Source organism: Scyliorhinus torazame, chromosome 8 (assembly GCF_047496885.1).
Source record: "Scyliorhinus torazame isolate Kashiwa2021f chromosome 8, sScyTor2.1, whole genome shotgun sequence".
Taxonomy (NCBI): Eukaryota; Metazoa; Chordata; class Chondrichthyes; order Carcharhiniformes; family Scyliorhinidae; genus Scyliorhinus; species Scyliorhinus torazame.
This window is the reverse complement of record NC_092714.1, coordinates 228,463,467-228,481,826: the sequence shown is the minus strand read 5'-3', so window position 1 is coordinate 228,481,826 and position 18,360 is coordinate 228,463,467. Positions and strand designations below refer to the sequence as shown.

General features: G+C 41.6%; 1 protein-coding gene across 4 annotated transcripts in view; it reads right to left on the bottom strand.

Annotated features, from left to right (window-relative positions):
- Positions 1-7,630: 7,630 nt before the first annotated feature.
- znf512b (zinc finger protein 512B) overlaps positions 7,631-18,360 on the bottom strand; it is a 189,959-nt gene continuing 179,229 nt past the window's right edge. For 2 of the 4 annotated variants that reach the window (XM_072514869.1, XM_072514868.1), the window contains exons 16-17: positions 16,307-16,405; positions 7,631-15,198 (exon numbers count right to left, since the gene is read on the bottom strand). In XM_072514869.1, the coding sequence (XP_072370970.1) occupies positions 14,929-15,198; positions 16,307-16,405 (369 nt within the window). In that variant the 3' untranslated portion in view covers positions 7,631-14,928. Of the gene's footprint in view, positions 15,199-15,218; positions 15,679-16,306; positions 16,406-18,360 lie in introns of those variants that run through there. The other 2 variants (XM_072514871.1, XM_072514872.1) reach the window with 2 other exon arrangements.

Genomic DNA, 18,360 nt, shown 5'->3' with positions numbered 1-18,360 from the left:
TACCTATCCCTTTCCATCACTAAAGTAAACGTAATCGAATTGTGGTCACTATCACCAAAGTGCTCACCTACCTCCAAATCTAACACCTGTCCTGGTTCATTACCCAGTACCAAATCCAATACGGCCTCGCCTCTCGTTGGCCTATCTACATACTGTGTCAGGAAACCCTCCTGCACACATTGGACAAAAATGGACCCATCTAAAGTACTCGAACTATCGCGTTTCCTGTCAATATTTGGAAAGTTAAAGTCCCCCATAACAACTACCCTGTTGCTTTCGCTCCTATCCAGAATCATCTTTGCAATCCTTTCCTCTACATCTCTGGAACTTTTCGGAGGCCTATAGAAAACCCCTAACAGGGTGACCTCTCCTTTCCTGTTTCTAACCTCACCCCATACTACCTCAGTAGACGAGTCCTCATCAAACGTCCTTTCTGCCACCGTAATACTGTCCTTGACTAACAATGCCACCCCTCCCCCTCTTTTACCACCTTCCCTGAGCTTACTGAAATATCTATACCCCGGCACCTGCAACAACCATCCCTGTCCCTGCTCTATCCATGTCTCCGAAATGGCCACAACATCGAAGTCCCAGGTACCAACCCATGCCGCAAGTTCACCCACCTTATTCTGGATGCTCCTGGCATTGAAGAAGACACACTTTAAACCACCTTCCTGCCGGTACACTCCTGCAACTTTGAAACCTTACTCATGACCTCACTATTCTCAACCTCCTGTATACTGGAGCTACAATTCAGGTTCCCAAGCCCCTGCTGAACTAGTTTAAACCCTCCTGAAGAGCATTAGCAAATTTCCCCCCCCCCAGGATAATGGTACCCCTCTGGTCCAGGTGTAGACCATCCCGTTTGTAGAGGTCTCACCGACCCCAGAATGAGCCCCAATTATCCAGAAATCTGAAACCCTCCCTCCTGCACCATCCCTGTAGCCATGTGTACAACTCCTCTCTTTCCCTATTCCTCATCTCGCTATCACGTGGCACGGGTAACAACCCAGAGATAATAACTCTGTTTGTCCTAGATCTAAGTTTCCACCCTAGCTCCCTGAATTCCTGCCTTACATCCCTATCCCTTTTCCTACCTATGTCGTTGGTACCTATGTGGACCACGACTTGGGGCTGCTCCCCCTCCCCCTTAAGGATCCCGAAAACACGATCCGAGACATGACGCACCCTGGCACCTGGGAGGCAACACACCAACCGCGAGTCTCTCTCGTTCCCACAGAATCTCCTATCTATCCCCCTAACTATGGAGTCTCCAATGACTAATGCTCTACTCCTCTCCCCCCTTCCCTTCTGAGCAACAGGGCCAGACTCTGTGCCAGAGACCTGCACCCCATGGCTTACCCCTGGTAAGTCCCCTCCACCCCCCCCAACAGTATCCAAAGTGGCATACTTGTTACTAAGTGGAACGACAACAGGGGATCCCTATACTGACTGCTTCCTCCCAGCCCCTCTCACCGTCACCCATCTATCTTTATTCTTCGGAGTAACTACATCCCTGAAGCTTCTATCTATGACCACCTCTGCCTCCCGAATGATCCGAAGTTCATCCAGCTCCAGTTCCAGTTCCCTAACGCGGTTTCTGAGGAGCTGGAGATGGGTGCACTTCCCACAGATGAAATCAGCAAGGACACTGACGGCGTCCCTCTCCTCAAACATTCTGCAGGAGGAACATTGCACTACCTTCCCTGCCATCCCCTCTGGATAAAAAAAAGAAAAAGAAAGAAAAAGCTTACCTGTTATTCACTCCCCTTCTCAGCAAGCACTCACTCAGCAACCTCTGCGCCCTGCACGATAACACCTGAGGGAAAATAAAGTGTCACTTGACAACAGCTCCTCCACAAACCACCTTCAAGTTCGGGTGTACCACAATGGAGGTATGCAAATTTCCCTTGCAACAGCCAATCAGCAGCTCCGCTCTACTGCCCTCTGCTGGATAGGGAAACATATGACGATGACTTACAAATGTAAAATGTAAAAGCGATTTGTTACGTGTGAGGTAACTGATGTGTGGTAGTGCATGGTGAAGCTGCACTGGAGAATGTGTACCTGACATGCTCAGTTGCCTGACAGCTTGACATGAATTAGTTAAATGGCTTTAAAGATCAAGAAGACATTTTTAAGTGATCAAGGCACGAACACATACTCCATTGAGAAACTGATTTTTAACACAATTAAGATGGTAATGGTCAGAAGGAGTACTATCAAAATAAAAGGAATTTTGGGATGGGACAATTGAAGGCTCAGGGGAAATAATATTTGATGTGAATGATCCACAAGATGGGTATAGGCAAATGGAGATCTGGAGAATCTTCCCAGTCCATGCTTGGTCCATCGTTTTAATTTTTTGTACTTATATTGCTAACAGCCTAGGAATTAACAGCACTCCTGAAAAAGAGTAATAAGTTAGGAAAATTAGCCTGTGCTTTAGAAATAACGAAGGAATGTCATTAGGTAAAGGTGATCTGCAGGAGGGGCGATCCAATCCAAGTTAATAGCGATCAGATAATTCTAGTAGCTTTAGCATGTTACCTATAATAGATATTATAAGATATTAGGGAAACAGACAGCCTGTATTTTAGAAATAATCATGTTGGTTAAAATTAGTTGTGAGAAGTCTTTAAGCATATTTCCTTCTCAAAGGGCTAAAAGGGAGAAAAGGAGCCTTAAGAAATTGCATTATTTAGAATTATATCGAACTCGAATGGAATTAACAGGAGCAACATTAATTCTCTAAACAATTCTGAGGAGTCTGGGACCAAGACAAAGTAGTCACAAAGGTCACAAAGACTGCACTCTTCGCATTTAAGTTACAAACATTCCTGAACTGACAGCAGGAAACTTTCTGGCGCACTGCATAGCCATTTATCTAACAAATTACCCTTAGCATGAGTTAGACAAAGTGACCAAGAGCTAAATAATGGACATGGGGGGAGGTGATCATCTTGATATCATTGGTACCGGTCCTTTATTCATTGGTTCGAAAGGTTCAACAAAGTGATTACCATGGGGTAAATGCCCAGCTTCTAGACATATATTAATGAGTTCTTGGCAGGTAGCCGCCTTCTTCAGATGGAAGATGGACCAGGAAAGAAGGACAAAGTCAGGGAAGAATTCCCAACCACTCTGGCTAGAGAGCAGAATGCTGCCATTGCAAACTACTGAGATCAAACACTTTGTGTCAACCATACCAGTGTCCTCTGGTATCAGTGATCCACTCGCAACTATCATGGCTTGTATACTATTTTTGTCTACCGGTGAATGCATCATTGCTCAGCTTTTGCTTCTTCATAAAATACCTTAAAATTACTTACACATATTTGATTGCCTAATTGGGTATCTGTGGCTCCTGAACCAAAAACCTTGCAGTGAAGTTATTCAGTTTTGTCAGGAGAATAGTAAAATAGAATATTTTTAAAATGGTGTGGAACTTGTAAATCTTAATGTTCAGAGAGGCTTGGGTGTGCTCATACAAGCAACACAGAAAGGTAGCACATAGGTACAGTAAGCATTTAGGAAGGCAAATGGCATGTTGGCCTTTATTGAAAGGGGATTGGTGTACAGGAATAACGAAACCTTGCTACAATTGTACAGGGCTTTGGTGAGGCTTAGGATTAGGAAACAACCATTTAGGACAGAGATGAGGGGAAATTTCTTACTCAAATGGTTGTGAACCTTTGGAATGTTCTATTCCAGAGGGCTGTGGATGTTCCATTGTTACGAAGGCTGGGAGTGAAATCCAGATATGTTACTAAGAGATTGCTTTAGAGAAAGACTTTACAAACTCTACTCCATCCCTCCATCCTAGGTTCACGCCAGATAGTCTGAAAATTCACACTGTCCAACACAATTTTGTGACAGTTTCTAGGGAAGGGGAAACCAGTTCTTGAGTTAAGGTCGTACTGAATTTATATACCAAGTACCATGCTTCTCAGAGGTCTTGTGGCGCAGTGGGTAGCATCCCTACCTCTGAGCCAGAAACTCTGGGCTCGTGTCCAACCCCAGGATTTGATGACCAAGGAAGGTGTGTTCATATACCGGCCAAACAGGTTGAATGTGTCAAACCTGCAAGTCTGGTGGTAAGAGCAGGAGAGACTCCTGGTCTATCATGCTTTATTTGAATAATGTCCCTCAGGCTATAAGCCCCTGATGACAGACTAGTGACCTGGGTTCCGGGAATAACTAGCTATGGAAACAGTCGAAAGTCTGCCTTAGTTCACTACTAGAGGCGGGAAGATAATAGGAATTATTTTTCTCTGAAAAATTCATAACAAAAATTCAACCTATATTTTTTCCGATCTACTGATAGATGTCCTGGGAATAGTACCTTTTGCACAAAGGAGCAGATGGCATTGATGGTATCTTGTGGGTTGGTGCCAGAAAAGTCAGAAAAATCATTGAATTGTTTTGTAAATGTAATGATTTCTTTGTAACCACTTTCCTAACACCAGTTGGTTGTTCTGTGATTAATTATCCTTCGCAAATCAGCATTGGGCCTCCAATTTCGCCATTGCTAGTTACTTTTAATAAAATCAGGTACATTGAAAGAAAGACAAAACCTCCATTTATACAGCACCTTTCATGATGTATCAAATCACTTTACAATCAACTTGAGTTATGGGGCACGATCTAATGGAAAAGTTTCTAAGTGTCATTTGTGGCAGGCTTTGCTGGGAGTTTCTTCCTTGCTCTGTCGGCGCGCTCCCCACCTTTATCTAACATTAGTCACTTTTCTGGGCCCTGGGGAGTATTTCCCCAATCAAGCCCACACTTCAAATTATAATCAACACTGGGAAGCTGAACTTGCTGGCCAGACCGACTCCTCTGAGATCGGGCCACCATTTTGAAAGGTTCTGATCTCTAAGTAGATTTGTGGGTCACCCACAGCTCCCACCCATGGACATTGTCACTCTCCACACACATGGGCATTACCCGACAACCGCCCCAAGTGGTGACACCCCACTATGGGGTCACTGAGGGTCGCCCTTTTCAGGCCTTCCTACGCACTCTTTTGCTCCCCCCCCTTAACCACCCCAACCTTCCAGAGGCCCCTTCATACCCACCCTGCACCCTTCTTTCATGGGCATGTGTCCCCTTAGGCCCTGACCCGTGGCAGTGTCACACTGGCACCTGGGCTCCCTGGCACTGCCATCCTGCCAGCTTTGCAGTGCCACCAGGCACTTTAACAGTGCCAGGGTGGCAGTGCCAAGGTGGTTGCATTCCACCCTGCCCAGTCCCTGACCACCCAGGAGCCTCCAATAGCCTTGGAGACTCCCCAGGGTGCCATTCCATCTGGTCTATGTTGCATGGACCAGTACTGAACGGCACTCAGCTGGGGTCTTCCTGGAAAGGCAGGTAAATGCTGGGAACTCAATAGATCTCGGTTCAGCATGCCTAAGCGGGTTTTAAACCTACTTAGGTGTGTGAGGCTTGGTCCTGCCCATTGTGGGTAGGATCCTGATCTGGGTAGATCCATTCCAAGAAGTAGTGTCATTTGTGGCAGGTTTTGCTGGGAGTTTCTTCCTTGCTCTGTCGGCACGCTCCCACCTTTATCTAACATTAGTCACTTTTCTGGGCCCTGGGGAGTATTTCCCCAATCAAGTCCTGGACTTTAACCTGGTGTTGTAAAACTTCTTACTGTGTTCACCCCAGTCCAACGCCGGCATCTCCACATCATGGGTAGATCTCATGAGGCGTCCTGGCTTTTGGGAGGCTTCTCATGGCATCTACCAGCCATGTCATACTCCTGTTCAGGCACAACACGGTCAGCAGATCACAGCCATAGCATAGATATAATGTAAGCAATGTTATCGAATGGCGGAGCAGGCTTGGGGAGCTGAATGGCCTACTCCTACTCCTAATACATATGTTGTATGTCATTTGGATGGAGAAGATAGACTAGATGGCTTTTGCCCTCTACAATATCTGGTGAACAGACGGTGAAATCATGGCTGGAGTTCTGTTTATTTTGTTGTGAATGAAAGTTTACTGAGCAGGCTTTGTGAGGTGAAAGTGCCAGGACAGGAGTGCGTAATGGACTTATAGTGACTCAATAGTTACCTGTTTAACACTGCACATGATTCTCAAGTCTTTTCCATTGACTTCAATCTGTCATTTTGTGTAAGTACCTATTATCCCACTCTATCTTGGTGCCTTTATGGGATTTTTTGGGATGTATTTAAATATTGTGATGAAGTTGCATTGCATAGTTGACATTAGAAAACATATTGGAGCGAGAAGCAGAAATCAGCAGTCTTCCAACTTGCTAATTAAGAAAAAATAGTTGTGAACCATTCAGTTTTTGTTCTCTGGTATCTTGAAAGCTGTGACATCTTAGGGCTCCAAAGATTCTCACTGCCAATAAAGACCTATGTTGTCCAATCATTCCACTTTGTTGCTCAGGAGTCACCTGATCTTTCTACCTTGTGAAATTATTTAAATATCCAATATACACCCATTGTGAAATAAGGATTTTGAATAATACCAGGCAGTAGAAAGTTCTCTACTTCTTGGAATGGAAAAGATCTCGGGCAGTTTAATTGGATTGTAAGTATTGAAATTTTCCCTCAAATATAAATTTGTTGTCCCTGTTTCCAAATGGTGCAATTTGCAGAGCATGTTAACGAGGGCTGAGGTCACTGAATTCAGTCTTATTGTCTGCATACTGCTACAAATCACCAATGGGATGTTTTCCTGTGAAATTAACAATATTGCACAATGCTGTTAAAGTAATATTTGTACTCTCCGGTTTTATTACTAGTCACGGTGGGATCTCCAATGCAGCACGCACAAACTAACTCTGCATTATATCACTGAAGTTCTTAATATTAATGACTCGTGTTGTATATATGTTGGAAAATGGGCAAAATTTCTCTGGTCCCTCAGCCATGTGTTCCTTGGTGGCACACCATTCGCTGGCAGCAGGATTCTATCTTATCGCCACTTGTGAATGGAATTTCCCATTGTAGCCACCCGCCGCTGCTGCAAAACCCGCTGGCAGGGATGGGCTGCCAGCGGGGAAAGTGAATCGCAATGACCAAAGAATTCAGGACAATATTTGTAATCAGATGCCAACAGTTGGTGTTATCATTTTATTAGGTCCTTTCTCTGACGGCTTGGGGAATTAATTGGTGAATCATGAAAGGGGAAACAATATCATGCATGACTGAGGGGGGACTGTTGAAGGGAGAGAGGTGGGTAATGATAGGCCAGGAAATAGGAGAAGCACCAGGGCCCCATGATTTCTCCCCCTAGTCCTGCTTCCCACTGTCAATGATCACTTTCCATATCAACCGTCTACCTCAGGCTCAGATTCGTTAGCCTTCCAACCTCACACAGATCATTCTTCCAACCTGTCCAGGGTTTCTCCCCTCTTCACGATTGATTTTCCATCTGTAGGAAACTAGGGTGGCTGTGGTGAATAGCTCACTACATGGCGCTTCTTTTGGTATTCAGTTCTCCATGAAATTTATTGCAAAGTCAAGGTAGAATCACCCAAAGAAAACGTTGTACAATACTGAATGCAGGAAAGGTTTATAATATTTTCAAAACATGTTCAACAGTTGTGATAACTGACCATTGAGTGCAATATAAAAGTGAAGAAACATTCACAGTACTTAACATCACTTTATTATGGAGATTGTGTTTCATAATGTAACAGAAAACTATATGATTTTGAAATTATGATTTAAATGTATTTAAAAGAAAATTAACAGTATATTGGTCACAATTTGTATGCCACCCTGTAACCTAGCACTATCACAATTATCTTTTAATTTTCTAGCTACGCTTTAGAAACATACATGACACAGTAACATCAGTATAAATTGTTATGAAGTAAAATCTTTTGTGTGCACTTGTTTTGTTGCATATAAATAAACATACATTTTTTTTAAACAGGGTACAAAATTGTGGTTAAAAAGCAATGCAGACTATCAAAGCAAACTATGGGAACACAGAGCTCACTCAAATGAAATACTGTCTAATAGCGCTAACATAGCACAGACACTGTTAATGATTTTAGCCAGTGCTGTCAATATCCTTTGACATTCTCTGACGCTAAAGATAAACACCCATTTCATTTAACAGAAAAGAATCTTTAAACTCAAATCACTTTTTCTTCAAACATAAAGATTTTGATCTGTGTCCTCTTGATGAAACTCTGACTTCCCTATATATTTGGGTATTCCAATAGCATGTTTTGTTGTATTGTACACTACGTTACTTGCTCTTTTCGATTTAGATGTAAAAAAAAAGGTTTCCCATGTCTTATGAAATTTCATTCAAAAACAAAGTTGTATAGCATTATATATCATTAAGCAGTACTATAAACTAAATTATATGTGGGAGTGGATCCAGTACTCTTCACAGTTGGAATTATGCAGTTAGAAAATATCTATAACTCAGAAACCAGAGTTAGGTCATTTAAAAAAAATCCAAATACAAGTTCACAATAAAATACATACATCTCAGTTTGGCAGTAACTGGGTAAACACAATGAGACAAATTCATGGACAGTAAAACATAAGTTGATGACAGGTAACAAAACCTGACGCTCTAAGAGGTTGACTTAAGTTTGATGTGCGTTATGGATATAATGTGGATTTTATACCTTAAATATGCAGTAACTACCCGAGGAATGTTTGATGGTGTCAACTGAATCACAATGTCGAGAAATTGTGCCCATCCTATGGCCTGCCACCAGAATTTTATCAGTCATGTCAATGTGGACAGGACCAACGAGCAATTGTGTATTTGAGTGAAGCGAATATCATTCGTGAATGACTCACCTGTGTAAAAACCATAATCAGAAACAATTGGTCTGCTATTGAGAAATAAGATAATCAATCAGACAGACAGCATTGTAGCTTCTCCCAGCAAGAGGGCACCAGGCTGGCAGACCTTTCTGCTCCCTGCAGCATTCCTCTGCTCTTCCATTTGCGCTAGGAATCTATATTACTATATATCGCAACTGAAGGCGTATTGCAACAATGCTTGGAGTAAAAAGTGCATATTACAATAATGTGCAATAAAGATGTCCAAGGATATCGTAGTTTATAAAATAATCTGCAGCCGAATTTTTTGCTGCTCTCTAATTTGTACAATATAGTGTTCCTTACGTTTTGTTTCAACTAATTCATTCCTACCCCTTTTCACAAAGATTGTTAACTGTGGGAAAACAGATTCTGATGGCAGAGTGTTATGTGGATGAGAGTGTGCAATGGGCACAGGCATTAAGTGCACAACAGTATAGTGGAGTATGGAAAAGACAGCAGGAACTGATTCATGACAAAAACTCAGACACACTGATCTTTGTTAGGTGGTCAGGTTGGTTCCTTAACATTGCACAGAAAAATAATGTTTGGTGAAGACGTGCTGAGAGTTTCCCAACCAAGTAGGATAGCTGAGGATTTGCTTTTAAAGAGGCTCTAATGGACTATGCTGCTAGGTATCTCAATGGGAGCCCCAACAATCACCTCTTTCCTCCATCTACTCCAGAGGAGAAGGAGTTTTAGTAATCCATTATACTGCAGGTCCAAAGTGGAGGCGTAGGGTTCACTTTGCAGAAAGCAGTTCCTGGGCTTTTGTGGCCCACTGAGCAGGCAATGCTGCCTGCCTTATTGCCTTGTGGGCCCTTATGAAGCTGAGTGCTGTTCATCTATAGTGCTCACTCTTATACCTCTGTGGCACTTTGCTGGAAGCAAGAAGGAAAGTTCCCTGGGAAAGCAGCAAACTGAGAAAAACAGCCTTGGAAAAGGCTCACCTTAAGGTAATGACTTTACATTGTGGGCCACTTGGCCCACCCAGTCGATGCCCGTGTTACTGCTTTACTTGAACCACCTCCCAACTTTCCTCAGTTGAACCTATTGTCATAATCATCCATTCCCTTTGCCAACACATGTTCATCTAACTCCCCAATAAGTGCAATTATAAAAATCTCTTCTAGTCTGTTTGCTTTATTTGTTCCCCCATTCCATCAATGAATCCTTTCTTGAGCATAATTGTACCCTTAGACATCATGCACCCTCAAAGAAAGCCATCCACTCTCCCAGACGAGCAGCAGAACATGGCAGTGATGCTAACATCCTTTCACATCAAACCTGGCAAAAGATAGCCTCTAGCTTGCCCACACAAGTTGTTGATGTCACTACCTCAGCAATGCTGCTTCGCCCTACTCATAGCTGCAGAAACAAATGGAAGACAGATAAAACGGAAAATTAAGCAAGTGAAAATAAGCAGGGCAGAGAAGATGTAAAATAGTGGGGAAAGAGACAGAAAGTGAGCGAGAAATGGAGGAGAGACTGAAAAGATGGTTTTATGGTGGAAGCAGCTGATGATCCTATGTAGGAGTTAAAAGTATTTAAACGTTCTTAGTTTAAGCTATTTTGTTGCTGAAAATTGCTTGGCAGAATCCAGATACATCCTATTGGGAGGGTTCAAGAATGAGAGAGATCCATCATTATGGGCCTTCTCATCCTCTTCCTGGTGATAAAGCCAGAGCAGCAGTGGATAGCCTGCCACAATCAATGCAGAATGAACATGGCCTGAGAAGATCAGAGTGCAGGCATAGCAAAATGAGACAACAGTGTATCCTCAAACTAAAAGGGTTCTGGATCCGCTCAGTTAGACCTTTGAATGTAACAGAAACTTACAAATGTCAAGAGGATCAATAAGGGATCTCAATAGCACACCCATTACCAATGACTGATGGTAGATTGAAAGAGCTGGTAAACATAATTTGAATGAAAAGACGGTTTAAATTTTCTTTTAAATTTTCTATTCCTATCATGAAAACCTTTTTTCTGCATTTTAGGTGCTTCTTTTAAAATATTTTCATGTGAATGAGATAGTGTGACGAGGCTGCAAAAAAATGCCTATTTTTTTTGTTTGAGTAATGAATTTACAGTCACTTAGCAATAGCTAGGTCTCTGGGTTCTGAATGCTGTGTTCAAAAAAACAAAACTGATACAAACAATATTGTCTCGAGTACTCATGGTGTTTTTTACATTTTCAGCTTTTATGTGTAGGTTCTCAAAAAGAAATAATTTAGCTGTTAAGCATTGCCTTACACTTCAGTGATGTAGAATTTGTAAACCCTGAAAAAAGGCAATTCTGCAAAGAAGTAAATTGGAGGTGTCTTTCCATATGTTAATTGGCAGGTTATTTTTCTCAGCAAAATCAGATTTCAGAACCTGCTTAATTGACTCCAGTGATCCTTGGCTATTCACTGTCCTCTCTCTGCAAGGAAAGGCCTGAATTTCACTCAATCCTATGCTATGCCCTTGACACTGAAGAGTCACAGGAGCGAATCCAACTATTAATCTTTGGAGATGAAGGCACGACACCAATGCCTCACCTTATTTCAATCTCATCTTCAGAATCAAACATGTATTATACCTTATTTAATAGAAAGTGCAATAATTGAAACTTAAAAGTGAGATTTCAATTTTAGTTTACGCTAAAGCCTCTTAGACTACAATTAGGTAGGATAATATATTTAACAAACAAAAGCTTTATTTAAATTCTTGGCAATTTACTTAGAATATTAGTAAGTTTACAATAGACACAGATGGAAACCTATTGATTTGGCAGCAGTGTGTACTTCTACCCAGCAATAAATCTAATCAGAAGAATGTAGATTAAAGTGCTTATGCTATGTACCCATTTGGACTGGGATGTGCATAACCCCAAACTTAATATATACATTCGTATTCCAGCTTCACACCATATATAAAACTACATTTATCATTCTAATTTTACGCTTTCACTGACTAGCCCCAACTGTGGTTCTCAACACAACATTGTTACAAGTGCTGTAAGGTTGTACTCAAAGGTGCTGCTGTCTATGATTTTACTTGTAAAATAGTTTTTCTAAAATGCTTAATCAATCGCATAATAGTATGTACAATTCAATTATTGAATGATGGAGCTTTGAGGACTTCACAAAACACAAAGACATCTGTCCAAAGAAATACATGCTAATATGAGTTAAGATGCTGCGTTGTTTTGAAACTTTATTCGAGTGAAGCGGTATGGGGTGTCAAGTGTATTGGAAACCAAAGTGTTTTCTCATGCTATTTAACTGCATTAAATCTATTTGTCTATAACTGTTACAATGTTGGATAATTTCTTAAATTAATTCTTGGAATTTATTTATTAAAGCAGTAATTTAATAATACATATGCAAACGCACTGAGCACCTGCCTTATTCCTATTTTCAGTGCTTGTAGATGTTCTTCCATACGTTCCAACTCACTGTATGTCTTCCTCAGCTGCTGGCTGGTTTCAACAGTAATGACCAATACAGTGTCGACATCCAGGGTGCCTATGCCTTTAGTCTTTGTGACTTGCTTAGATGACGGCCATGAAATATAGGGGGCCACATAAGGCCTCAAGTTTCCAACTTGGGCACAATCAGGAAGTTACACCCCAAAATTACACCCATTGCATCCATTTTGATGAGAAGTTACAAAACTTCCCAATCTCATGAGAATACACTCAGGCTTAAAATGGATGCAAATTAGCATAAATCAGCATAAACAATCAGATCTCAAAGAAACATCAAATCCACAGCAGTATATTTGTTCATTACATCTTAAGATTTAACTTTGAACTTATTGGCTATCATTCATGCACATTAGGTACATCATTTTTGATAAGTTTGCAATTTTTAATGTGGCTTATGCCATAAAAATGCATTAAGAGAACCAAAATAACAGAGCAGATCTGAGGGAGGGGGCTGATTTTTTTTTTAAAAATAAAAAGTTCTAAGTAGAAAGACCAGAAAAATGTCTTTGTTTCCTGTTACAGCTGGCACTCTGGTCAGAACATTGACAAATGTACACCACCCCTCGCAGCCATCCCCATCACTCGCAAACTATTGCAACTGGAGAAAACTCACATCTTAGGGGTTGGGAACATTTTGGGGGTGGAGATTCATCAAAATAGAGAGCTCGATGGATGACTTAAAAGCCCAGCGGGTCCAGGACATACTACATGGTAAACTTGCTTAGGCCCAAGATTCTGCAATATTTTAAGCCCTATAATTTTATTGTGCTCAGGTCATGCAAATCAGCAAATCCAGAGGAAACTCCAGGCCATAAAGGTATAATCCACGTTCTTGTTATTTTGCTCATATCTCAAATTACTAATACCATCAGATCTCGGCTCTATGATTTAGAATTAAACAGCAATGAGCATTAGAAACAGCTTTTTGCAAACCTCCATGCCAACAGAATTCAAAGATGACAAACCAGTGAATAAGGAATGTGATTGCAAATGCGACTGTGTTTCCAGGGCTTTAAGGACCAGTTTGCATGGGGTCCCCATGTGCCCTACTGACCTTGGCCTACAATGATTCACACATTTGTCTCTGACAAAGCTTACCATTCTGATTCATTACATTAATATATAATTTCATTGTGGAATTGCAGCAAATTACTGATTGTTATTTTCTTGATGGAGGAATCTAGTCACCCACAAGAGTTTTACAACAGATATCAAGATTACACACGTGCAACACCCATTTCTCATGTCTAATTTTTGTTCCAAATGGAACTAAATCAAGCAGCACTAATAAAATTCAGTTCAAAGCCAATTAAACTTGGGATCACGGCCTAGATTTTCTGATCTGCAACCATTGCAACCATCCAATTTCCTGTGCTCTGGTCTTGGTGGATGTTCCAGGTCGTGGTTCAATTAAATGTTGGTGGTGGACTCCCAGCAGTGTGTTTGATTGGGATGAAGATGGCAGGAGAAAACTTACTGCAGGCAGGTGATGAGTGGCTAATAAAAAGCTTCCCTCCCACTTTTGTTTAACTCTCTTGCACTGTGTTGTTAACTTGACTGCTCTGCAATACGCCAGGTTAATGAAAGAGAATGTTCTACGGTGCATTTCTGGCATTAACCTCGCATTTGGAAGTGTCTGTCCAAATGCTAAGATGTTAGTGGAGACTTGGGTCTCAGACTGTCTCTCTGTCACATTTCCTGTTCCTGCCTGGCCAGAATTCCCTAAAAATGGGCAATAAATTCTTTGGAAAAAAATTAAGCTTATGAGTCAAAACGTTCTGCAAGTATTTCAATGCACTGAAGAAAGGAATATGGAGAAACCTATAGTTACCACATAAAGAGGTCATATCACAAGTCCATCAAGGAAATTTGGATGTGTGCTACCCCCAATTATTGGTACAAACATCGTGTCTCAGATGTGTCGACCTATAAAATTATTCCTACAGTCTTAAGCACCAAATCATTTCCTTTTTATATATATATAGATATAATATATGGATTGCAATAGTTATTTTGGAAATATATACATAGCCCAGACTATTATATATAAACATTAGTTTATATTGATAAATAATTATAAATATAAACTAATAGGTATGGATTGCAGTTTTGTTTATTAAATAACAAAGGAATTTGAACCATATAAATAAATAACCAATTTGATTAACCAAGGTGCAATCCAATACAACAAACATACTACCAACATTTTTAATCTAGTTAAAAAGCATAATAAATCTTTTCATTTGACACCTTGCACCCCATGTTAGTCTACTTTATAAAAAAACATAAACAGTAAAGTCAAATAGAGCAGTATATAGTAACAAAGCGGTATTAAATAGCCGTATAATCCCTTGTGCTAAATGATTGTGTCTTGCTTGTGTTCAATTTTACCCCGTTACAAGGATTGGCTTTTATCTGCACATACACAGCTTTATTCCCTGGGCCAGTTTTTAGACCCATATATATTAGGTAATATAACAAATTTAAGAGCAACTGGTAGGTAGTGGTATCTTACTTTAATCCACCATTCACCACTTACGATACACGAAGGCTGATGTAATACTCCTCCAGATAATTGAAGCTTCACTTCCACCTTGGCTTTCACTTTGCAACTCAAGGCATCTAGCCAGAACCTCCTTTTTTGCTCGTTGATAATATGTTCTTCCTCTTTATTTTGCTATTTCTCTTCAAATCTGCAGGACATGGTGTGGTTATTTGATCAGAAGTCTTTGTTCCTGCCTGCTCCTTGTCTTTTATAGAAAGCTCTGTAGTTCTTTCCTTGGGTTTTCTTCCTCTCTTCTTCCCAGCTGTGCTTGTCTTCCTTTCTGAGTTTGTAACCTTCAGTTCTCTTTTGTTTCTTGCAGGCTTTTCTGCAGAGGCCCTAAACCAGTTCTGTCAAAGGACATTTTAACCTTTTAAGTGTTGATTGTGTTTTGAAGTTTGGGAAAACTGCATAGCTTAATTGTCACTCCAACTATTTTCAGGATAAAACACGAAGGATCAGCGCAGTGTGTAGCATTTCTATTACATGCTTTTGTTCTTTTTTTAAGGCACAATTGTGAAGGTCCAAATTCCTCTAATTTTTTGCCAATATTTCCAGTCTCCCTGTGACTCACACTAACTACAGCTAGGTGCAGGTGGGAAGACAATCGTTTCTCAAGCATTCACCAAACTCCTTTGATCTTGGCAAAAGAAAACATCTGATACTTGCCTGGGCACATTTTCCCCAGCTTCCTTCCCTTTTGATAGGAAATGCTTAGCTTATCATTCGGGACCTCTCCATCGCTGTGATCACACAGACTGGTACATCTACACACAATTTAGCTTGCACTACAGGGTCTCGTATAACAATGGGCCATTTTCCAGTAAGAGCTGTGCAAATAGTAAAAAAACAAACAGCTCAGAGACTATGCCAAATTGAACTTCAACAAATGGGAAAGACTGAAGTAATATTTGTTCCTCTCAAAATATTTAAAAAGGAAATTAAACTGAAAGATCATTTTGGTGAATCCCATCAGCCAGAGGGTAACATTTCAAGTCTACAGTTGTGACAAATTAACCAGTCCTGCATGTCTGAATTTTAACTGGATGATAAAATTATATAGCAGCACATCTGTGAGTTTTGACATTCACCTTCCTGATATCATCTGTATAGTCAACTTCAGGCCCACATTGTCAGAATATTTGAAGGAAGCTGAATTAGGCTGGTCTAATTAACCTACACTATGAGGCAACACTTTCCCCTTTTCGCCCATGTACGGTGGCTGCACTTATTAGTACACCAAGAAAATGTTGTGTGTTGTGGTTTAACAGCAAATGTGCCGTTGTTTTTATTAGCAGTCATAAATGTAGTCCTTCAACTCAATTCCTGTGATGGTGACTTTGATATGTTGAAAAGGATACAACAAAAGTAGGGACAATTGTTACATTAATAGTGAAAGTGGCAATTCCTTTTGATGATTTTCTTGTTTTAAGACTTTGCAAAATGACGTTAGCTTACCTCAGAGTGAGAGTTGTTGATGTGGTACTTAACTCCACTTTCCGAGCTAAACTCCTTCTGACAAATCAAACATCTGTATTTTCCAACTAGATGCTCTCCCTGTCATAAAACATCATGTCATGAAATCTCAAAGGGCGCATAGTGAAAAGAAAACGGCAAGACTTAATTTCTCAGGAGAGGCTGCATTTAAGAGGCAATTTCCAAACTTTGCACTGTTGGAAGGGATTGTGCATTCAGGTTTCCAATATATTCTTTCTGTTGGCAAGATTCACCACTCGCAGCGTGAAGTCAGAAAATTACCTCTTTTGTGCAATACAGATACAAAATCGCAGTCATTTACAGTGCATTTTTGAGCAGTTCAGCTACAAACTGTATTTATATAATCGTATTTACATAGGACATGTTCCAAAGTGTTTCACAGAGGTGCAAACAGATCCATAACAAGGAGCGGGAGAACGTTCAGCACTACACACAAATTCAGTCTCGTAGCCATAGTAGGTGCAGAATTTTGTTATCCGGGCACAATAGAAGCTAGGTGAGTTCATAACCAGGCCACCATTGTCACGTGCCTCCAAGTGGGCTGGTGGGGGGGGGGGGGACACTTCTTAAACATTTCTTTGCACAGGATAATTCGAATGTGGAATTATCTGCCATAAACTATGCATTCTTTTAAAAGAGAATTATATCATTGGTTGGAAAAGAGGAGTGTTCAGAAATATGGGGCATGAATAGAAAGGTAGGATTAGACGGAGTGTGGCTCAGTGGTCCTGATCGTCCACGAAGCAGCAATCTTCATTAGATTGCCGCTCTGCTTGAACTTTTCCGTGCCTAGGAGCTGATCTGCATTTCTTGCCGGGTCTTCCAATCCCGGCTTCTCTAGAAATACAATGTGCAGCGTCCATCAGAGAACTCCACCACAGCACTGTATTGTCGGGGAACACCAGCTGCCATGCGGTAAGTTTGAATGTCCAGTGCGAATATTCGTGAACCAGATGAACATCAGTGAAAGGGTGGGGCAGGTAGCTGTGTGAGGGAAAGGGATAATTAGGGAGGCGGGCAGGTGGATGAGGTGGATCAGGAAGGTTGATGAGTTGGGTTGGGAGGGGTAGTCAGTTCAGGGGATAGTCAGGTCTGGTTAGGGGTAGTTAGGTGCACTTGAAATGAGTCAATGGGGGTAGTTGGTGGCTTGGGAGGATAGTCAGGGAGTTGAGAGGGGAGTGAGGGGGGGTGAGGATAGTGTGAGTGATTGGGAATTCAGTTCTGTAATTAGTCTAGGATTTTTTTGTCTAACATTTCCAGAGTAAGTCCCATGGAACTGTCTGAAGTCTCTGGGCACGATTTAATGCCCAAAAAACAGTCCTGTTTTGGGCACGTATAGCGGGTTCTTACCCGCGCCGCGAATGACCCCGCTATCAAAGAGGATTCTTGTTTTTATTGTCCACCACGGGGTCCGCACAGCTGAGGCCACACTCACCTCATTCCTTGCATTGACGAGCTGACCTCCTCAGTGTAGGAAGAGATTGCAGTGCCATTTTTAAATGCCGCCCCATCTCTGAAATCCCCTCGGCTTCCCCACCACAGCCTCCAGACATCCTGGCAGTGCCACCCGGGCACCCTAGCAGTGCCAGAGTTGCAGTGCCAAGGTGTCCGGATGGCAATGGGAGTGCCATGGTACCACCCGACCCAGAGCCCAACCACCGCCTGGTCTACATTTGTGTGGGCCAGTGCTAAGTGGCACCACGGCGAGCTTTCCCAGGCATGGGCATTCATTCCCAGGCCCCGGGAGAATCAGACGCCAACATATTTAAATGAGTCTAATGGCTCACTTAAAAATGTAAATCTAGATCTCGCCCAGTGAGGGTGTGGTCCAGATTGTTATGTCTCGTGAGATCTCAGTGACCCCACCCTCCTCACTCCCCTCTCAACTCCCTGAGTGTCTGAGCATAGTAAATGCAAGAGGCCTCTCGCGAGAATTAACAGCCTTGTCATGCCGCCGAGCCGGGCGCAACGAGGCCATTTGATCGCAGCCTCCAACTCTCGCTCAGAGTCTGAGG